The 19,538-nt window shown below is 45.2% G+C and overlaps 1 protein-coding gene across 3 annotated transcripts in view; it reads right to left on the minus strand.

Annotated features, from left to right (window-relative positions):
• The window catches only part of NOTCH3 (notch receptor 3), an 80,134-nt gene extending 62,282 nt beyond the window's left edge, over positions 1 to 17,852 (minus strand). For 2 of the 3 annotated variants that reach the window (XM_072990350.2, XM_072990349.2), the window contains exons 1-2: positions 17,501 to 17,749; positions 2,448 to 2,529 (exon numbers count right to left, since the gene is read on the minus strand). In XM_072990350.2, the coding sequence (XP_072846451.2) occupies positions 2,448 to 2,529; positions 17,501 to 17,597 (179 nt within the window). In that variant the 5' untranslated portion in view covers positions 17,598 to 17,749. Of the gene's footprint in view, positions 1 to 2,447; positions 2,530 to 17,500 lie in introns of all 3 variants that reach the window. The other variant, XM_072990348.2, reaches the window with a different exon arrangement.
• Positions 17,853 to 19,538: the final 1,686 nt, after the last annotated feature.

Genomic DNA, 19,538 nt, shown 5'->3' on the forward strand with positions numbered 1-19,538 from the left:
AACAGGCCTGGCAGAACCAGGAGTGCACTTTAAATCAAGAGTACTCTCCCGTTCTTTAGCAGGATACCTGCCGAAACACCAGCCACATCATGAAGACAAGTTGATTTACAAGTATTCAAACTTAGGAAAGCAAAATGCGTCTATACTAACAGATCCCTGTTATACTTTCTTATGAGCAGAAGTGGGCCAGACCAGATAAGACGGGGAAGACACATGATCAAGTTTCCTTAAGTCTTTACTTTTAGCTAAAATCAAACACAGGATGTTCCCAATTTGATCAGGGTATAATTTTTTTTCTCATTTTCCAAAGCCTCCTCCACCCACAACTGCTATATAACCCATATGCCTTTGGCTGAGGGACACATTAGCTACGTAAGGAAGGAATTTAGATTGAGAAACAGTCAGAAGGTCAAAATCCTACATGCACATCAGTATGGCTACACCAATCTTTTGCATGTCATTTCTTTTGGTTCTCAGCTCCCTATTCACCCTTAAGGGCATAAGAAGAAACTTACTGAATCAGACCAAATACCCATCTGATACCATCTTTCATGGCCAACTAGCCGTTGATGGGAAACCCACAAGCAGAATACGATTGCAGTAGAAATCTCTCGTTTATGTTCACAGCAACCAATACTCGAAGGAACGTTAGCTCAATGATGGACAGACATATATATATACAGCCATCATGAGCAAGAGCCATTGAAAGTCATCCTCCATTAATTTACTTAATCCTTTTTCAAAGCCATACACATTGGTGGCCATCTTCCTTTTGATTGTCCTCAGACACCTGCCGTTCAGCTTCAGAAGACAATCCCACGATTCAGTATTACAACACAGGAAGAACAACACATTAACAGCTCTGATTCCATCTGTGCATATATAAAGCTTGGACCTTTGGTCCCATTGTATTATATGGATTTTATTAAAATAAAGAATGGATTATATTTAGAGATAGGGGTATTGGTATACGAATATAAATATCCCTGCACAGGTGGCATTAACGAGGGTCCAGCCCCATGGGGCCGGACGGTCCAATCACCGATCCAATGCGGACGAGGACAGCATGATTCTACCACTGGCTCCGCAGCGCGCGATCCGCTCACCACTCTTTGACCTTGCAGCAAGGCTTGTCTTCCCACCTCCTGCCAGGAGTGGCGAGTGGATCACGTGCTACGGAGCCATTGGTAGAATCGCTCTACCCAAAGGTCTCTGGGCAGCTTACAACAATTAAAATTCAATTAAAACACAATAAAAGATAAAATGATTAAAATACAATTAAGATAAATATTCTAAAAATTGCCATCAGGACCCACAGTTGATGTTACTTGTTATTTCAATTAAAAGCCTTCTGGAACAGGAAGGTTTTGACCTGGCGCCAAAATGTCATCAGCGTTGGCGCCAGACGAATCTCAGTCGGGAGGGCATTCCATAGTCTGAGGGCAGCTGCCGAAAAGGCCCTTTGTCTACAAGCCGTCCCTCTTACCTCCTTAAGGGACGGCTCTTTCAAAAGGGCCCCCTGGCTAGATCTTAACTGCCAGGTGGGTTCATATGGAAGGAGGCGGTCCTTCAGGTATCCAGGGCCCAAGCCGTTTAGGGCTTTAAAACAAGCACTTTGAATTGGGCCCGGGCAGCAATTGGTAGCCAATGTAATTTAAACAGAATCAGCTTGATATGTCCCCTAGCGGCCCCACCAGTCACCAGCCATGCAGCTCGATTCTAGACTGGTTGCAGTCACCGGACCATCTTCAAAGGCAGCCCCACGTTGAGCGCATTGCAATAAAATATACGAGATGTTACCAATGCGTGTGTAACTGTCATGAGACTCTGCTCATCCAGGTGGAGCCGTAGCTGGTATAATTTCCGCAGCTGAAGGAAGGCGCCCCTGGCCATCGAGTCCACCTGGGCTTCCAGAGTTAGACTGGAGTCCAGGAGCACCCCCAGGCTGCGGACCCTGTCCCTTAGGGGGAGTGTAACCCCATTCAGGGCAGGGAAATGGCCCTCCAACCTGTCCGGCGAAGCACCCACTAACAGCACTTCCGTCTTGTCTGGATTGAGTTTCAATTTATTAACCCTCATCCAGTCCATTATCAGGTCCAGACACAAGTTCAGCACAGAAACTGCCTCACCTGGATTGGTGGAAAATGAGAGGTGGAGCTGAGTATCATCAGCATATTGCTGACTCCTCAGCCCAAACCTCCTGATTACCTCTCCCAGCGGTTTCATGTAGATGTTAAAACAGCATGGGGGACAGTATTGAGCCCGGAGGAACCCCATGACATAAATGCCTGCCATTTCAGCCCAAGCCTCATTTTTTCCACAACAGCAGCATTACAACTGCCAGATTAAAGTACCAGACTACCCCTTGCAGGCAGGGACCCAAATATGTAAATCACTGGGCACTGTTACTGAGCCCATGGCCCAAAGCAAGCAAATAGGCCACTTACATGCAGGCAGCAATCCCATTAGAATAGACAACGCAGCTCCCACCGTTCTCGCAGGGTTTGTCACCATCAAGACACTGTGCAGCTGTAAGAAAAGAGAAAGGCCTTGATTAGAGCCTGCGGTGCAAGAACAGAAAAATAATACTCAGACTATGGAGAACAGGCAAACAGTTATTGGTCTAAGCAGTTCAAAGCAAGTACCGCATGCACCATGATCCACTGCAGGTAAACAACAGAGAACAGTGGACCCTATCACACCATGAGCTTCCGAAATATTAGTCCAGGCCAGCCTTTTTCCAGCTTGACTTCCCAAATGTTGTTCGATCAACACTTTCATCATTTCTGGCCTTTGGCTATGCTGGTTTGAGGCAATGAGAACTGCAATCCAGCAACAATTAAGGGCCCATGCTTGTGGAACTAGTTAATGATCTCCTCTCCCAAAGCAGTCCTTCTCCCCACTTCCCTTCCATTTTCTAAAAGCTGCAGTATACCAATTAAGACAAATAGGATGACTGGTAGCAGCTCTCCATGTGGTCACTCAGGAATGAGTCCCACTTGGAGATACCAAAACTGAACCCAAGACCTTCTACACACAAAGCAGATGTTTATACCATTTAGCTACAGTTCAGGTACCTTATCTCTCCTCACTTCCTGCCACAGCAAAGCTTTATGCATCTAATTTAAATGAAATCACAATAGTGATGGAGTGCAAACTCTGAAATTACAAGCTCTATCCAAACCGCCACAACAGTTCTTTCTTTTTAAAATTATTATTTGTATATGAGATATATTGGCTTCATACCAAACATGTTCCAAAGAATTTATAAGAATCCAGAGGCCTTTGAAGGAGGGCTGGAAATACTCAAGAGACAATCTCCCAACCCTCCAAGACTTCAAAACGTCTAGCAATTTTACATTTCAAGAAAAGACCAAAAGGAAAAAAAACACCACACAAAGCGCTGGTGAATCTTCACAATACCACACAAGACAATATGTTAGAACTGGTACTGTACAAACATGCCAAGTTAGGACAGCTGGAACTGACAATATTCCTCACTAGTCCCACATAGTTGACACAGCTTCTACCTCTGTATTAACTAGTAGGAACTACATATATCACTATTGTTCAAGTACAAAAGGTATGCAAAACCCAGCAAAAGTCATGGGGAAAGGAACAATGTGGATAATTCTTGAATCACGAAATAGCTCTTCTTATGGACATTTCTTCTTAAAAATGGACTCCTCAAATTGTTAAATAATTTTTCTTTAAATATTTACCAATTATGCTATTATTTAATGGTTTTATTGTTGAATTTGTTCTTAGTGATGCTTGTTTAGCTGCTATGAGTGCTACTGTCTCCATGGAAAAAGGAATATTAAAATGTAGTGTAGGTAAATAAATAAAACCTCTGGCAGCTTCTGCTCTCCACAACAACTTGGAAGAAATATCAAAGCCTCTGAGCATATACCTTTGCCTACATATGCACAAAAAATGAGAAGCTGGCCTGACACAGCTGAATGTTTTTTGTTTTTGTTTTAATTTCACATGGTAAAGGTTCCTGCCAGGTCATTCAATCTTGTGGTCCTGATCTTCTTCTGAATGTAACCCAAGAACAGGGTTAACACGGACATCAAAGGGAACACTCCAGACCCCAAACAGCTTGAATGGGGAAAACCTATTCTGAGGAGGCAGATTGAAGCCCACAAAAGTTGATGCTTTCATCCTTATGGTTCTATAAAGCCCTCTGGTGTGTGTGTGTGTGTGTGTGTGTGTGTGTGTGTGTGTGTGTGTGTGTGTGTGTGTGTGTGTGTGTGTGTGTGTGTGTGTGTGTGTGTGTGTGTGTGTGTGTGTGTGTGTGTGTGTGTGTGTGTGTGTGTGTGTGTGTGTGTGTTTGTTTGTTTGTTTGTTTTGTTTTGTTTGTTTTGCAGTAACAGACTAATGCCATTACTCCCAGAAAAAGCACTATTTCCCACTGAAGATGCCCTTTTGCCCACTTTGATTCAAGAAAAGAGTGTTACTGTCTCCAAACAGAAGTGAACACATCCCACAGAACCATGTCCCTCTGTAAAACAAAAAAAGGGAGCTTGCATCACATTACAGTATAGCCAAGAAGGGGAACCAAGAGTTTACGTTGGCAGTGGCTATACAAGTCAGGGGCAGGGAATATCAGAGGACTGGAGTGACCAGTCATAATTTCAGGGCAGAGCTGTCAAGATACTGCAACCCAGAGGTACAGAAATTCATCCAAATTAACAAGGATTCATGAGGGAGGACTGATGGCATCCCAAGACAGCCACCAGGAAAAACTCCACACAAGAGTTAGATGAAAGTGACTTCAATCTCCACAAATCTAAGTGGACACAGCCCTGTGCCTGGGGAAGCTGGTACTTTGACACAGCTGGCAAATGTAGTGTCTTTATCACCAGATTCCAGTTTCTTTGAGAGTTTAACAAAACTGGCACACGGAAAAGGAGAACCTGCCATTACCCCCCTCCCTCCCTCCAATGTATCAGCCCCATTAAGGTAGGAGGAGCCAATTAGCAAATTACCCAAACTAAGCTAAGCACGTTTCCTGATGAGGCCCAGGCTAGGGAAAAGACCCACCGGCATCCAGCTGTTGTATGAGTGGGATGCTTGAGTGCCCTAAGAAAGGATCAAAATGAGAGGCACGTCCCTTCCCAAAGGAAACCCCCTTCTAGTTCAAGAGTTGCTGGTAGACCTCTGGGCCTACTTGAGGAGGGAAATGCAGCTGGAGAGCAGGAAGATGCAGCCTGAAACACCCCCCCCCTTTCAGAGCAGAGAAAAGATAGAAGGAGCCGGGGCCCAAGCATTTCACTTACTCTCAGCCATTTTCTAGAGACCCACTTGTAACAGAGTGCGTGCCCAGCACACTGATCAGTCCCAGACAATGCCTCTTCCCCCCTCCCCTGCTGCCCCTCACTCGGCCGCCACACAGAGCTAGCAACAGTCCTGCAAGCCAAATGTGCTACCAATAACCTCCTGGGTACAAACGATATTAAAATACCCTCTCCCGCATAATGGAACCTAATGCACTGCATTTTTTGCCATCCACCATTACTTTGACAACACTTGTAGCAAGTTGCACAAAATGGATTATCTTGCTTTCCCTGACACCTTCCCAGGAACTGTGCATATAGTTAAGACAGACACACAGAAACAGACACATTGAGGCAGCATTCTTGCATATTAGCTAGCAGACACAGAAAGACAAATTATTCCCAGTGTGTTCCATACAGGATCTGACAAAAGGCAGAGATCTCTACAAGTCTTTCCAAACGTGATAAGCACGTATTTTAAGTGCATGCCTTCTACTAGGTTTACTCACACAGCTTTTCCAGTGTGAATGCATGCCCAATCTAACAGTACTCAATACACACTGCTAGTAAGGACTTCGGCAGAACACATTCCTAGCACAATCACAACCCTGCAGTTAGTTTCCTGCTATTTCCTTTTTTCAGAATACTGTACAGAGGAAAGTTTGTCAGCACCCCAACAACCCTTTCTGCTCACAAAGCATGCACCTTTGTAACTCAGCACACAATCACTGCAACCAACATTCCAATACACATCAGGTTTTCAATACCCATGCAAAAGCACATTGCTGCAGAAGGTCTTGTTTCTATGACGCTCAACCTTGCTCAGAATCTTACCTCCAAAAAGTGAGCTAGAAGCAGGCCAACCTATGACTCTAAAAGATTGTTAGCATGCCACAGAAATAAGCTCTTGTACCTGTGTTTCATACATATGTTGGTCAACACGTCTTCAAGACCTTGGTTCTGCAACACCCCATCAAAAAAAAAAAGAAAGAAAGAAAGAAAAAGAAAAAAAGAAAGAAAGAAAGTTGGAAGACAAATAAGTTTCATGGTCTTTAAAGAACCACTGGGAATAAGAAGTGGCAGAGGTCACCCATCAAGGCTGTGAAAAGCCACAGACTACAATCAAGAAGCCCTGGCTCCCACTGCTTTGACCACTTAATCCCCATGCTCTTTGCAGGGCTAGGTTAGCTGCTAGGAGTCTTGGCTTTTCACCCCCTTCCCCCCCTCCACCCAATCTGCATTGACAAGCAACACTGATCTAGCCATACAAGTCATATTTAACTTTAAAAAAACTGTGAAAGACATCTTAAACATTCTTGACCTCCTAACAAGAATGTAGGCCACTTTGCATAGAGATGGCTTCACCAGCCAAGATAAACTATCCATACACTGCAAATGTATACAAGAGTAGAACCCCATTCCCACATTCACAGTTCTTTGTTACAGCACGCCTTCATAAACAAAATTTCCAAGAATTCACCTTGTTTGTGGAATTCTACATTCCTAGAATTGCTCTGCTTTAAAGCAGGCTTCTAGCTCTTATAGCTGTGAATTAGAGTTCTACTAGACATCCCTAGTGAAATCTGGAAAACCAAGAGTGAAATCTCAGAAGTCAAAACTGAAATTTTCCATTTCTCTGGGCAAAGTTTCAGGGTCTTGCATGAGTCTCTCTCACTACAATTAGCAGAAAACACAAATAAAATAAGGGACTGTATGCAAATATCTTTGATTACATAAGATTCTACACAAAATTTCGGCACAGATTTAAATACAGCCACATAGACTACACAAAGGCCTACCTATAAAGTGCCTTGTGAAGGATAATGCATTTCAGCAAGAATGCCAGATTTCATTGTTTAGCAACCAATCTCTTAGCTTCACTAGAGCATTTGAAACTTGCTACTAATTCAATATTTTCTCTCAGAGGATTTTTACTGGCCATGTCTTGCTGTACAAAATAAACAAACAAAGAAAGAGACCTTATCTTCTAGATGCATCTTTGTAGCTGAAAGGATTCTTTTTTGACTTCAGAGCAATAAATGTTTCTCTGTCTTGATGACCTCCCTTTCCCCTTACAAGAGTACCATTTCTCTCCAAAGAGACTTTCAGTTTTCACTCCCAGTTTGGGTTCACATTTTCCACATTTGGCAACTGCATGGCTTAACTGTAAAGCTGTAAAGTAGAGCATACAGTTAAGCCATGCAGTTGCCAAATGTGGAAATATGCTTTACTTTGTCAAACGGTCTTTTAAAGAGCATGGCTTTGCTCTGCAGTCAGAAGCACTACAGCTTCTCCCGCAGTTCATTTTCATTCTATGATTCACAATTTTGCTATCTAGTTAGTTATATCAGAATATCTTCTGGATGTAAACATTCACACAGATAGTCAGGTACAGATAGCCCGAGATACTGTATAAACAGCAAGCAGGAACTGACGCTTTCATGGGTTAGCTTAGTTCTCAAGTACTGTACAGGGTACACTGGCAACCTCCAGGACTGCCTACTATTACAGTAGTGGCCCAAATCCATCCCATTGTTAGCTGGGGGCCCACTTCTAGGCTCCACCATGCTGGGGAAAGGCCTGCTGTGGTCCAAAGGGCTGAATGGAGATATGTCCTGAACTAAAGTTTCAAGTTTCCACACCTGATTTTTTTATCTGGAAGGTCGAGCAGAGACGTCTTGCCCTTGGTAAGGAAAACAGATTTGTGGGAATTGCTTTTCTCAGAGGACCATCTAATAGTAACAGACAAAGAACATGGATGGTTCCTTTCCTTATTCTTAGTCATCTATAGCTCTAGGCTTACAGGTTTCCCCAGAAGGGTCATCTGTCTTGTTAGCTGCCTCAATTAAAAATGCAGGTTCGAAAACACAGTTATACCAAGTTTGCATGACTTGGTTGTTAATCAATACAGTCTAATTTTTAACTGAAAATGAGATATTTAATAGGAGGAGTAATAAAGAAGCAGTAAGAATACAAGCAACATTTTCTAGATTCTTGACAGTCCTGGAAGAAACATTATATAACTTGTAAGAGAAACCAACAAACTGATTCTCTTGGCCACATTAGTATCTAGCCAGCGGTTGAAACCTCTTCACGCCTCAAAGCAGAAATTAATTCAGCCTTTCATTACATCACTCTATCAATATTAATACCACCCACCCATATGCACTCTATAATCATAGCTATTCAATCCTGTGGCATACCTATATACATGGGTCAGATCCAGATTAAATTATACTTCAAAAAGAGTCATTGAAATCAATGGGACTTAATGTTAATCATGACATTAATTAATCATAATATATACTCTTTTATTTCAACAAGACTACTCCAAGTATGACCAAGTCTGGATCCAATCTGCCAGATTTTAGCAATTGCAGTTTCATCATAGTTAGCAGGATCATATTGCCAGGGTTAATACCCATGCTTCACCATCACAGCATAGTACGAAGCAATCTTTCATCACTTCAAGAGCCTCTTCCAGCAATACGTCTTCTCTTCTTCCTTCTGATTTGGACTGTGCGGCTCTGAACTGTGTGGCTTTGTTTCTAGAGGAGGTATGCAATTCTCTTTCCAGCATGCTGCTTATACAGCAAAGTAATGTGCATGAAGATGAAGCTTGAAGTTATTTCACAGAAATCCCTGTCATAGGAATGAAGGTATGCACACCTGGCCTACTATTTGCAGGCATCATTTGGGGAGAACTCCATGCTTTCTGGGTCTCAACTGTTTTCTGACTTTTCCCCATGGGTGCACACAGTGACCACCCTAATGCCTGAAGGTGACTCAGGTGGTTCCAGGAAAACAGGCAAGGAAACAGACATGGAAACACAGCCAACTGCAAATCCCTGAACTATGTGTTCCCCATGTATTACAGGCAGGCATTACAATGTGGACAATGCCTTACAATGTGAGACACATAAGAAACATTTAGGAACCCCTGCATATGAAGTGTGTGATACTTTCTATATAAGGCTCCAAACTTACACCTGCTACCAACAGAAGGACAGATGGTTGTCTGTAGGGATCCTGATCAGATAAGCACTTCTCAGGCTGTGAGGACATCAGAGAAGACCTTTGTTCATGACAGAGGCACGAATGAAGTGACAGGGATAAAGTGAGATTGCTGAGACCCTCCACCAAAAAAAAAATCCAGGGGTCAGATCTGTGCCACTGGCAAGCTAGGCAGATGAGGATTTTTAATGGCACCGCAGCATCTTGACTACAAAACTGTGCTAAGCACTGAACACTTACTTTGAAATTTGTCCCCAATGACACCTTGTAGATTAACTTCAACTTTAATACTATGTTGGTCTGTTGATGTTCAGAGAGTTCCTTCCTCCACAGAAAAGGATACCTACCAAATGGCTCATTCACATATTTTCATGCGCAGTCAAGAGCTGGCTCTCAAGGGGGAGGATTACCTTGCTATCCAGACCTTCCTCCAGTGGAGACCCACACCTGAAAACCAGCTTTTCCACAAAGCTTCAAAGCTTTTGAAATGACATTATTCAGTTCCTGAATTCTTGGGAAGGACTGTGTCAGCCAGATGCCACATGGGGCAAGAGGAATCTGACTTCTCAAAGATACCCTGGCTTCACAATAACATCTGCACTGAGAGACGCACATATGGAACACACACACATCTAAACAGTATGAGGGGGAGGCAGTGGAAAAACAAGTGTGCATTTCAAAACAGTATATTGCCATTATGTATTTCTAGTGATTTATTCAAGAACATCTATGAGAAATGAAAATAAAATTATGTTGGGTTTTTATTATTATTATTCCAAATGAAAGATGGAACTAAGTTTGTTACCACTTCTTGATTAAAAATTGCAAGACCTCCAGAGGTCAGGTAAAGACGTACTGGAGTTTCAAGGTGACATGGGGATCTCCTCCTGAAGCAAAAAGCAAAGGCATGGAAGTCAGCGGTTATGGACTTTGTCCTCCTCTTCGAAGGCAGCTGAAGCCTGAGAACAAGTCCCTACATATATATTCAAATGCTTTGACAATGTACTGACTTATCAGACTTATCATTATAAATACATCATATGAAACAAGAGTGTCACATACATTTAATACACCTTCATATTGAAGCTTGGAAAATACATAGTTTAATACTTTGAAACATCTTAAGATACCTCTATTGAGCCATGTGCAAGAAAACTGTTCTTACAGGCAACATGAACAGTTGGCTTGAACATCCACCAAACAACATGACACACACTTCGAAATGGGTGCCCTCCAGATGTGCTAGACTTCAGTGGGCAATGATCATTTGCTGGGGATGGTGGAGGACACCACATTGGGGAAGTCTAGATTACAGGAAACCCTTGGGACAGATCCCCTTCCCAAACTACCATCACATATTCTCAACTCATATTCACACAATCTGTAACAAAATTAATTAGCCTCTTTTCCTCTAGAGACTCCTGTTGTAATTTGGCCTTAGCACAGAGACATGGTATAGGAAACACGCTTGCTTTCTGTATTGATCATGTGAAGGGGCTTCATGCAGGCACTTATAAACAGGTAACCCAGTTGACCCCCTCTCCCCGAATAGCCTCATGGCTCTCCAGCCCCTGCTGTATTATGCACAATTACCTAAACTTCTACATGCATGAACTTCCAAAGAGGCTGGAATCCACAATGTGCTATAAATGACTTATTTGATACAAGTCATCCTTAAAATTAAGCAAATGATTTAGCTATCTTAGAGAACAACCTGGGCCTATCTCACCTTTGCCCCGACTCCTGTACTTTTTTCCAAATACTGTTCTGGGAAACACTCTGGGTCCCTCCATAGGATGTAGCAGATTAACCTCCTTTATACTTAGGGGCAGACAATTTGTAGTCCTCCAGCTGTTGATGGGGTGCAAGTCCCATCATCTCTCACCACTGTCTATTCTGGGTAGGACTGACCTGAGAACTGCAGTCCCACTATATTGGGGACAGGTTCCCCATCTCGCCTTACAAAGGCGCCTTGCCCATCGCAACCAATCCAGCTGATGAGTGTACAAGCCAAGGGATTGCACAGTGGCATTGCACAGTGCACTGAGACAGCTGTTGAGTGCCTAGCAAATCTCCACAGGCTTAGCTAATGACCCCATATGAGAAGTGCACACCTGCAGAATCCTTTGGAGGGTGGCAGGCCTAACAGGGGTTGCCTAACAGATATGTCAATAGAGAAAGGATGCTCTGAAGGCAAGGACCTGGAAATCACTTGCTTTAACAGCAACAAGAATGCATATTGAAAGCTCCCTAACAAGACTGGCCTTTTCTAAAGGCATCAAGGCACTTCTCAAAACAATATCAAAAGAACTGTAAAAAATCTCCATGGAAAAAGCTGCATAATTCCCCCTTCCAACATTCAGATGGCACAAGATGAATGTACCACCCACATATCTTAGTTTCCATGTAGGGTGTGGTTGAGCGATTTCAGGCCCTTTTTGGCAGGCACTTATAAAGAGGACAGCACATACTCCTTACTTTAAATTTTAAAAAGCCAGAATTCTGTGCCAAAGTATACTAAACACTGAGCCAAGAAGCTAAGGAAAAAAAACCTATGACTTAGATAAATTATGCAAAAGGCATTTGCATGCATTCACTGTTATGCTTTCTCCCCATGACTTATGGGGGAAGGAGAAACAGCTATGTAGAACATCAAAGCTTAATTTCTAGTGGAAGCCCTGCTCAGCCTGCTTTTTCCTAAATATCATAGGAGCTAGAACCTTGATTTAAAGAATCAAGACTGAAGTTTTGAATAGGCAATATTCTACACCCAAGGCCAATCCTTGCACCTGCATAAAAATGCACACAGAATACACCAAGCCCATCTGGAAGGCACCTGGGGTCAGCAGCACCAACTGCCAGCTCAAGGCAGAAAAGGGAATAATGTTTTATATTTTTTTATTTAATATATACCATGCTGTTAACCTGGAAGAACTCCCAGAGCAGCTTTTAGTTCAATAAAAACAAGACAACTCCTGCTCCCAGGCTTATATTCCAAAAAGCTATATCTTAAGAAGAAGGGGGATGAGAAGGGGGAAAGAAAACAGGGAAGTACAGCCTCCTTGTTATATGGCTCCTATAATGACCAGCTGCAATGGTCTGATGATTGGTTTACAGTGGGACATTGTTAGTCCTCAATTGGGTGGAGAGGAATTAGTCCTTCCACTGTAAAGCAGTCATCATTATACAGTCCAAGCTATAAAATAGAAAATATGAATTAGCTCCCAAATTTGACCGTGCCCATGGTGCTGACAGCACACATGCCTCCTTCCTATTTAGTCCATTCCTATTTCTGAAAGAGACCAGCCATCGCTTGCAGCATCAAAGCTACGCAAGGAAAGGAGGAGTGTTTGCCATTGCCTGGGCCTCTGATCTGCACTTACTGTCAATCCATTCAGACATGACTGATATTCTTTGAGTATGCCATCAAATCACTTCTGACTTAAGGCAACTCTATTAATTAATGACCTCAGAATAGTCCTATCAGGAACAGCCCTGCCCACATCTGGTAAACTAAAGACTGTGGTTTCCGTTATTGAGTTAATCCATCTTGTGTTTTCTACTGTCTTTCATTTTTTTTCAAGCATTACTGCTCGTTCCAGTAAGTCTTATTTTTTGTGTTATGTCCAAAGTATGATAAACGCTATTTATTTTACTAGTCCAGATAGAGCAAGTATTTGATGAAGCAATGACCTTGGGGCTCTGGAGTAGACAACAATCCTGTTTTCATCATATGCTATGTTTTGAAGTGATTTTGTGTTACTATGGGATTTTGGGAGCTGCAATCGAAAGTTACTATGGGATTTTAGGGAGCTGCAATCCAAAATAGTAACTCTTCCAAGTTCCAAATGTAGTAGTGTGGTAAACCAAAATCTGTGCGCATAATTGGGTCCAGAGATTGCTTTAAACACATGCACATTTATTCCAGGCCAAGTTCTTAAAGACACGTGACTACATCTTGGAAAAATCAGCTCCAAAAGCAACGACAGGCAGGCTGCAAAGAGCCTTTCCAAGCACACACACTCTCTCCAGCTGCCTCTGCCTTTGTTAACTAGCTAGCAATGTGGGCAGAATAAAGAGGCAGGGAATTGAATGGCCAGCCGGCTGTCCGCTCTTGCATCTGGAGGGGCTGCAACAGGGAGGCAGCTGCTGTTTATCTCAACCACTCTTTGCTCTGAGCACAAACAGCTTCACCTCACACAATCTATAGATGGGAAGGGGTGTGGGGTTCCTGAAGACCAGTAGGGTTCCAGCACACCCTACTTCTGATCAGTCAGACCAGCCCGGCTGAGACAGAACAAAGATTCCCCTTAATTCAAAGGCAGCTGAAGGCTAGGAAATCTGCCAGCAATGATGGGTAGTTCGCTTCAGCTTAACACCTCAAATATTAGTGCAGTGAGAGACATATAAATGATGATGCTTTTGTAAGTTCTGGAAAGAAACAGAACACCCCGCATTGCAACTCGAGCTATGCTCACATTCCCACAAGAGCTGAAGAAACAAAGATGTTCACGGTTTACCCTCCCATTAGGTACAGTGAGGCAGCCACTCCAGGTAGAAGATCTGGAGTGTCCCTAAGAGGCAGCCAATGATTACTGTTACGTTTTATGGGGGGGGGGTTAGGAATGTAGAGCCATGCTTGAGGACTTTTCCATCTTGTGCACCAAAATAATTGGCTGGCATTGGGAAATCTGCATGTTGTCCAAGGTGAATTTGGGAAGGCACCATTTGCTGCCCTGCCAGAGGCAGTAAAATGTCTCTGGCTGGTCCTGAAGGTTTCACAGCCCCTTGGAAAGTGTGCCTAACAGCAAAGCTACACCAACTGACCTTCAAGGGCATGGAAGAATTATTTTGTCACTCCAGGGAAGAGTTTTAAATCAAGATAGTCTGAGCATTGTATTTTGAGTCATGCCAGTGTGCAAATTGAATACAAAGAACTGATTTTGCTAATCTCCTAATTCTGGACAGTACCTCAGAGTGTATTAATTACATATCTTGGGATTTATAAAAAAAAACAAACCACAAGAAATATAAAACCAAATATTTATTTAGCTGCTTATATTTGTGTCCCTGTTTCTTCCAAACAAACAGCTATTAAAATATATTACATTTTCAGGCCTGGATATGCTTCTTCTTTTTTTAACTAGTAATGTATTTCACACACTTGGAACAAGTGGGCTGTACCATCATTAGCAATACTTCATATGTTATAAAACTCCTTCTACAAAGCATGCACGTGATGATCATACATGTAAGACTTTCATTCCATAGTATGTAGAAGCCACGGCCAAAATCCACTGGAAAAAATTACTGTGCCCTCAGACGAGGGCTTAACCGAATGAGACACTTTACTGTAGATCACGATATTGTTATAACTGCAGCCAAGCAGAATGAACAGTCTTAGAAGAAACAAAATGTCTGGCTTGCAGAAACAGAGGTGGCTGAGGGCTAAGTGCCCATCTCTATGCTTCATTGGTGCAGTTTAAGAGAAAACAACCAGGTGCAGTGGGTTCTCCAGAAGCTGGAAAATTCCTTTTCTTTCTTTCTTTTTTTGGACTGTAGCTCCCTGAACTCCCCCCCCCCCCGCCGCATGAGAAGACTGGCTGCAGGTTTATGGAGTTTGTAGTCCAGAAAACCAACCTTTCCAAGCTCTTCTCACATGCTGGCTTTTCTCATTAGAAAGACTTCCAACCCCTGTGTGATCTTCCCGGGGAACAACCCAGCCTATATCCTCTCCCTCACAAAAAAAGAAAGAAAGACCCCCTGATCATTGCTAATTCAAAGTTAGAAATCTGCACAAGATGTGGTCCCTGCTTCCTCTGCATCTCCTAGTCCTCGGGGGCCTTTATGCTGCTCCAGGAAGTTTAAGGATAGGGCCCACTGCGACTTGACCACTATTCCAAAATTTCCCAAGTCATTAGAAGCATTCAAGTGCTGCTCGGAGCAGGAGCTTCTCCAGCCCTCGTCTGGCGCAAGACCGCCAGGGCTTCAGCCGCAGCAGCACTGTGGTGGAATTGCTCAACCAAGAACAATGCCCTGTCTATGTCCAGCCAAGCAGCAAGCTGGCGGCGAGGGGAGGAGGAGGAGGAGGGGACGTGTACTCCCGAGGATCCACAATCCACAGCTTCTCCAGATTCATGCACAGGGACTAGCCGTGCATTCCCACGCACTACTGAACCAGCTGGCTGCTGGGAACATTGTAATAATAATCAAGGACAGCTTCCCCAAACCAGTCAGGTGGCTTCATGGGAGACTGAAACCCCATGGTGAATAATAGCCTTACGTTCTATTTACCTTTCGTAGCAATTATCTCATCCCTGGCATAGTGCTGCACCTTTCATAGGGCAAAAGCAAGTCAGTGCATGATACCTAATTAAATCATCTTATCTCTTGTTTGCATCACCGTTTATTCCCAGCGCACAAATTGGGGGGGAAAATCCTTCTGTGGCAGGGGGGGAGGGGGAGCTCACAGCAGACCGAGCTCCTCTGACTCCCCAGAAGCATGGGAACTGGGTGGCTCAGTTACTGAGCTGTGGCTACAAGCTGCTTTCCTTGTTTCACAGCCAGGGACTGACTACGGCTAGGCCAGCCAGGAACCCGGCCGAATGCAAGCAAAAGGCTAGGCTTCAAAGGCGTTTGCTTGGGAGAGTTTACGGAGAGACTCTTGCAGCAACAATAGAAGCTTGTACATCCAGCAGAAGGTGCAGGAGGGGGTGGGTGGTTGGGGGCAACAGCTGCTACCACATCTGCCCAAATCATCAACACCTTCCTCTCTCCCTAGCCCATTTACATCAGGCACCCCAACGCAAGCACTACAAAATTCAAAGGCAATTGAACGGCTACACTTCCAGCAAAGCAAAGAAAATGCCCAACAATCCAAAAAGGAACACAAGTCCTATGAGGGCCACCATCCTCGTTGTGGGTCAAAACTGTGGAACAACACAATTGCTTTTGAAGAGGGAAATGTATGCAAAAACACACCATGTGGGAGGGGGGGGTCTGACAGTACAGCTTCTTATTTGAATTAGAAAGTCGAATAAAAATAAAAAGTTAAAAAAGAAATCTCCTATGCCTTGGAAAGGCACATACACGCTCGACAACAGGGCACAATCCTGTTATACTAGTGCGTGTCTAAGTACACAGCTCCTACATATATTCAGTGTTCAGGGAAGAGGCTGTGTGCTCGCCCCTAGACGGACCAATGTGCCTAACTTATCGCAACACATTCTCCCTACTCAGACAAATGAGTCTGCCTGTACACGTACCCACATACAGTATCATATATGCACAATTTGCATAATCAAGGGAATTCACTTCTGAACAAATGCTGTTTGCCAACGGCTTCCTTTCCCAGGTCTGCAGACGCTCATGTCATCCAAACGCCCTCTTCCCTCCTTCTCGGGTCTTCTTGTACAAGCTGACTAACTCTCAATGGCATATCATATAAGCGTCTCCCTCCCTGAGCGAGATTTCATTTGCAAAGAGCAGAGAAAAAGAGCGAGAAGCAGCAGCAGCAGCAGCAGCGCCCGAGAAAGCGAAGGCTAAAGGGAAGCCGGATCCGAAATCCAGACTCCAGCTTTTCCAGATGCTTCTCACAGGAGAGCTGGAACTGGCTGGCGAAGAAAGTTTGCTTCAAGTAAATAAAAAGTGTAAGATTGTTTCCCCGTAGCTCAAATCAGTGCCGATGAATTACGGTTCCCAACCCTAACCCCCCCACACACACCCGCCCCGGCCCAGGTTAATCGCTACCTCCTCTTTCCTCCCCCTTCCCCCAATCTGGAATTAAACAATGCTCGTTTATTTTCTTTGTGGTCGGATTCTGGTTCAGCAACCCTTTCCCCTTCTCAATTTCTCACGGGAGTTTGGGGGGGGAAGGGGGGCAGGGAATGAGCCGAGAACAAGGGAGGGGAACCGAATTAGCAATACGTTTAGTAGGCTCCTGCTTTGCCCGAGGAGGCGGAACTCGAGGCACCGAGAAGCCGACGCTGAAGCGCCCCGGCGAAGTTTTTTTTTTTCTTCAAAAGTTTGAAAAGAGGAAACGCCGAGGCCATGACTCGCCCGACCAGCGACCCAGGAAAAATGGGGGAAGGCAGGTCCTCCCCACGAAGACCCACGGCCTTCCTTGAAGTCGCGGGAGAGAGGGGGGGTCCCCCCGCGCTCCGGCCCCACCCCGCCCGCCTCGGCGCCCCCCCGGAGCTCCTTACCTGCTCCCAGTCCCAGCCGCGCCAGCAGCGCGATGCCCAGGAGGCTGCCGCCCAGCCATGCCCGCCACGGGGCCCCAAGCCGAGTCGCCAAGCCCATTCCCCCCCAGTCCAGAGCGGCCGCTGCTCCCCCTCCTGACGCCCTATAGATCCATGGAAAGGGGGCCGAGCGCCGGCTCCAGCCAGACACCAAGCCACCGAAAGCGCGGCGGCGGCGGCGGCGCCTCCTCGTCGTCGTTCCCCGGACCCTGGGAAACTTCGCGGAGTGAGCGCGGGGCGGGGCGACCCCGCTGCCCGGGGGCGGGGTCCGCACCCAGCCCGCCTGGCCTGGCCCGTCCCGGCTCCCACGCTCCCTCCTTCCCTCCCACCCCCGGCTCCTCACCCCGCCGAGGGCCCCCCCGCCGCCGCCGCCGCCGCCTGCACCGAGAGGGGGCGCGGGAAGGGAATTGGGGTGTGTGGGGGAAGTAGGCCAGGAACGCGGGATTTTGAGGGACTCCCCAGGCTCTAAAACAGACACACACACACACAGAGAAATTCCACTCAGAGGGAGAGTGGTGTGTGTGTTTGTGTGTAGAGAAATGGGGCTCTCGAGGAAATAAAACCCCCTTCTTACACGCGCTCTCTCTCACACACACACACTCTCTCTCTCTCTCTCTCACACACACACACACACATCTAGATGCCTATAGGAAAGTACGAGCGAGGTCTGCGAGGGCGGCTGGTGGTTTGGTGCTTAGCAGGGGAAGCCAACGTGGGCCGTTGAGTTGGGGGCCCCGGCAAGGAGAGCTGTCTTCTTGAGAATGGGGGTGAGGGGAAGGCGGCCAAAAAAATAAAAATCAAGAGGGGGGGGTGCTCGGGAGGGGGCTGGAAGCGCAACGTTGGGAGTGGGAGGCACCCAAGCCAGGCCGGGGAAACAGGGCTTGGCTCAGTTTGAGGTGAAAGTCACTGCCAGGCCGCCTTGCCTTTTCCCACACCCGATCCAGCAAACTCTCCAAACGTGACCAAAAAAGTGGCTGTTTTCGTCAGTGCCCAAATTCCCCAAGGAGAAGGAAAGTTTCCATCCTTTGCTTTCCCGGCCCCCCCCCACACACACACACACACACAGAGTTGAGGGGAGGAGGCGGCGGCGGCAGCCCAGCGCAACGTCGGCATGTTTCCAGTGGCACAAACCCAGGAGGGCAAGGAGTGGGGCTGGGGTTGGGGTCGGCGCGGGCGGGGGGGGGACTGTGGGTGGGTGGGAGGGAGAGAGAGAAAGAAGCACAAAGGAAAGTCTAAACCCATTCCAAAAAGTTCGTTTTCTTGAATCTTAAAATGTCTACGTAACCCAATGTTTGTTATGCTGATCAGTCACTATGGGCAAAATTCGTTGGGATAAAGGGATGCCTGAGGAAAGGACGTGGAGAGAAGAATTTCACATCCTGTCTGCTTCAGGATTTATATCATTTTAAAAGTATTTTATTTATTTATTAGATTTATACACCGTCCATCTGGAACAGGTCTACTCTGGGCAGTTTTAAAAGATTCCATCTGCAGAGCATTCCGAGCGGAATCTCCAAATTCTAGCTGGCGGCTTTCCCTGAATTTTAGCAAAGAGAGGTAGCTTTACATGTGTCTATTATGGACAATACCAAAATCAAATTGATTATACAGTATTCTCTGAAGCCAAAGATGGAGAAGCTCTATGCAGTCAGCAAAAACAAGAGCTGCAGCTGATTGTGGCTCTGATCATCAGCTTCTTATAGCAAAATTCCAGCTTAAACTGAAAAGAGTAGGAAAAACCTCTGGGCTAGTCAGATATATAGTTATGAGTACGACAAGGCTCTATATTGTCCCCCGGCTTATTTAACGTATATGCAGAATACATCACGCAAAAGGCCAGACTGGAGGAATCCCAAGCCAGAATTAAGATTGGCCATTGGTCCCATCACCTCCTGGCAAATAGAAGGGGAAGATATGGAGGTAGTGACAGATTTTACTTTCTTAGGCTCCATGATCACTGGAGAGCAGCCACAAATTAAAAGACGCTGCTTCTTCTTGAGAG

This window comes from Pogona vitticeps, chromosome 2, assembly GCF_051106095.1.
Source record: "Pogona vitticeps strain Pit_001003342236 chromosome 2, PviZW2.1, whole genome shotgun sequence".
Taxonomy (NCBI): domain Eukaryota; kingdom Metazoa; phylum Chordata; class Lepidosauria; order Squamata; family Agamidae; genus Pogona; species Pogona vitticeps.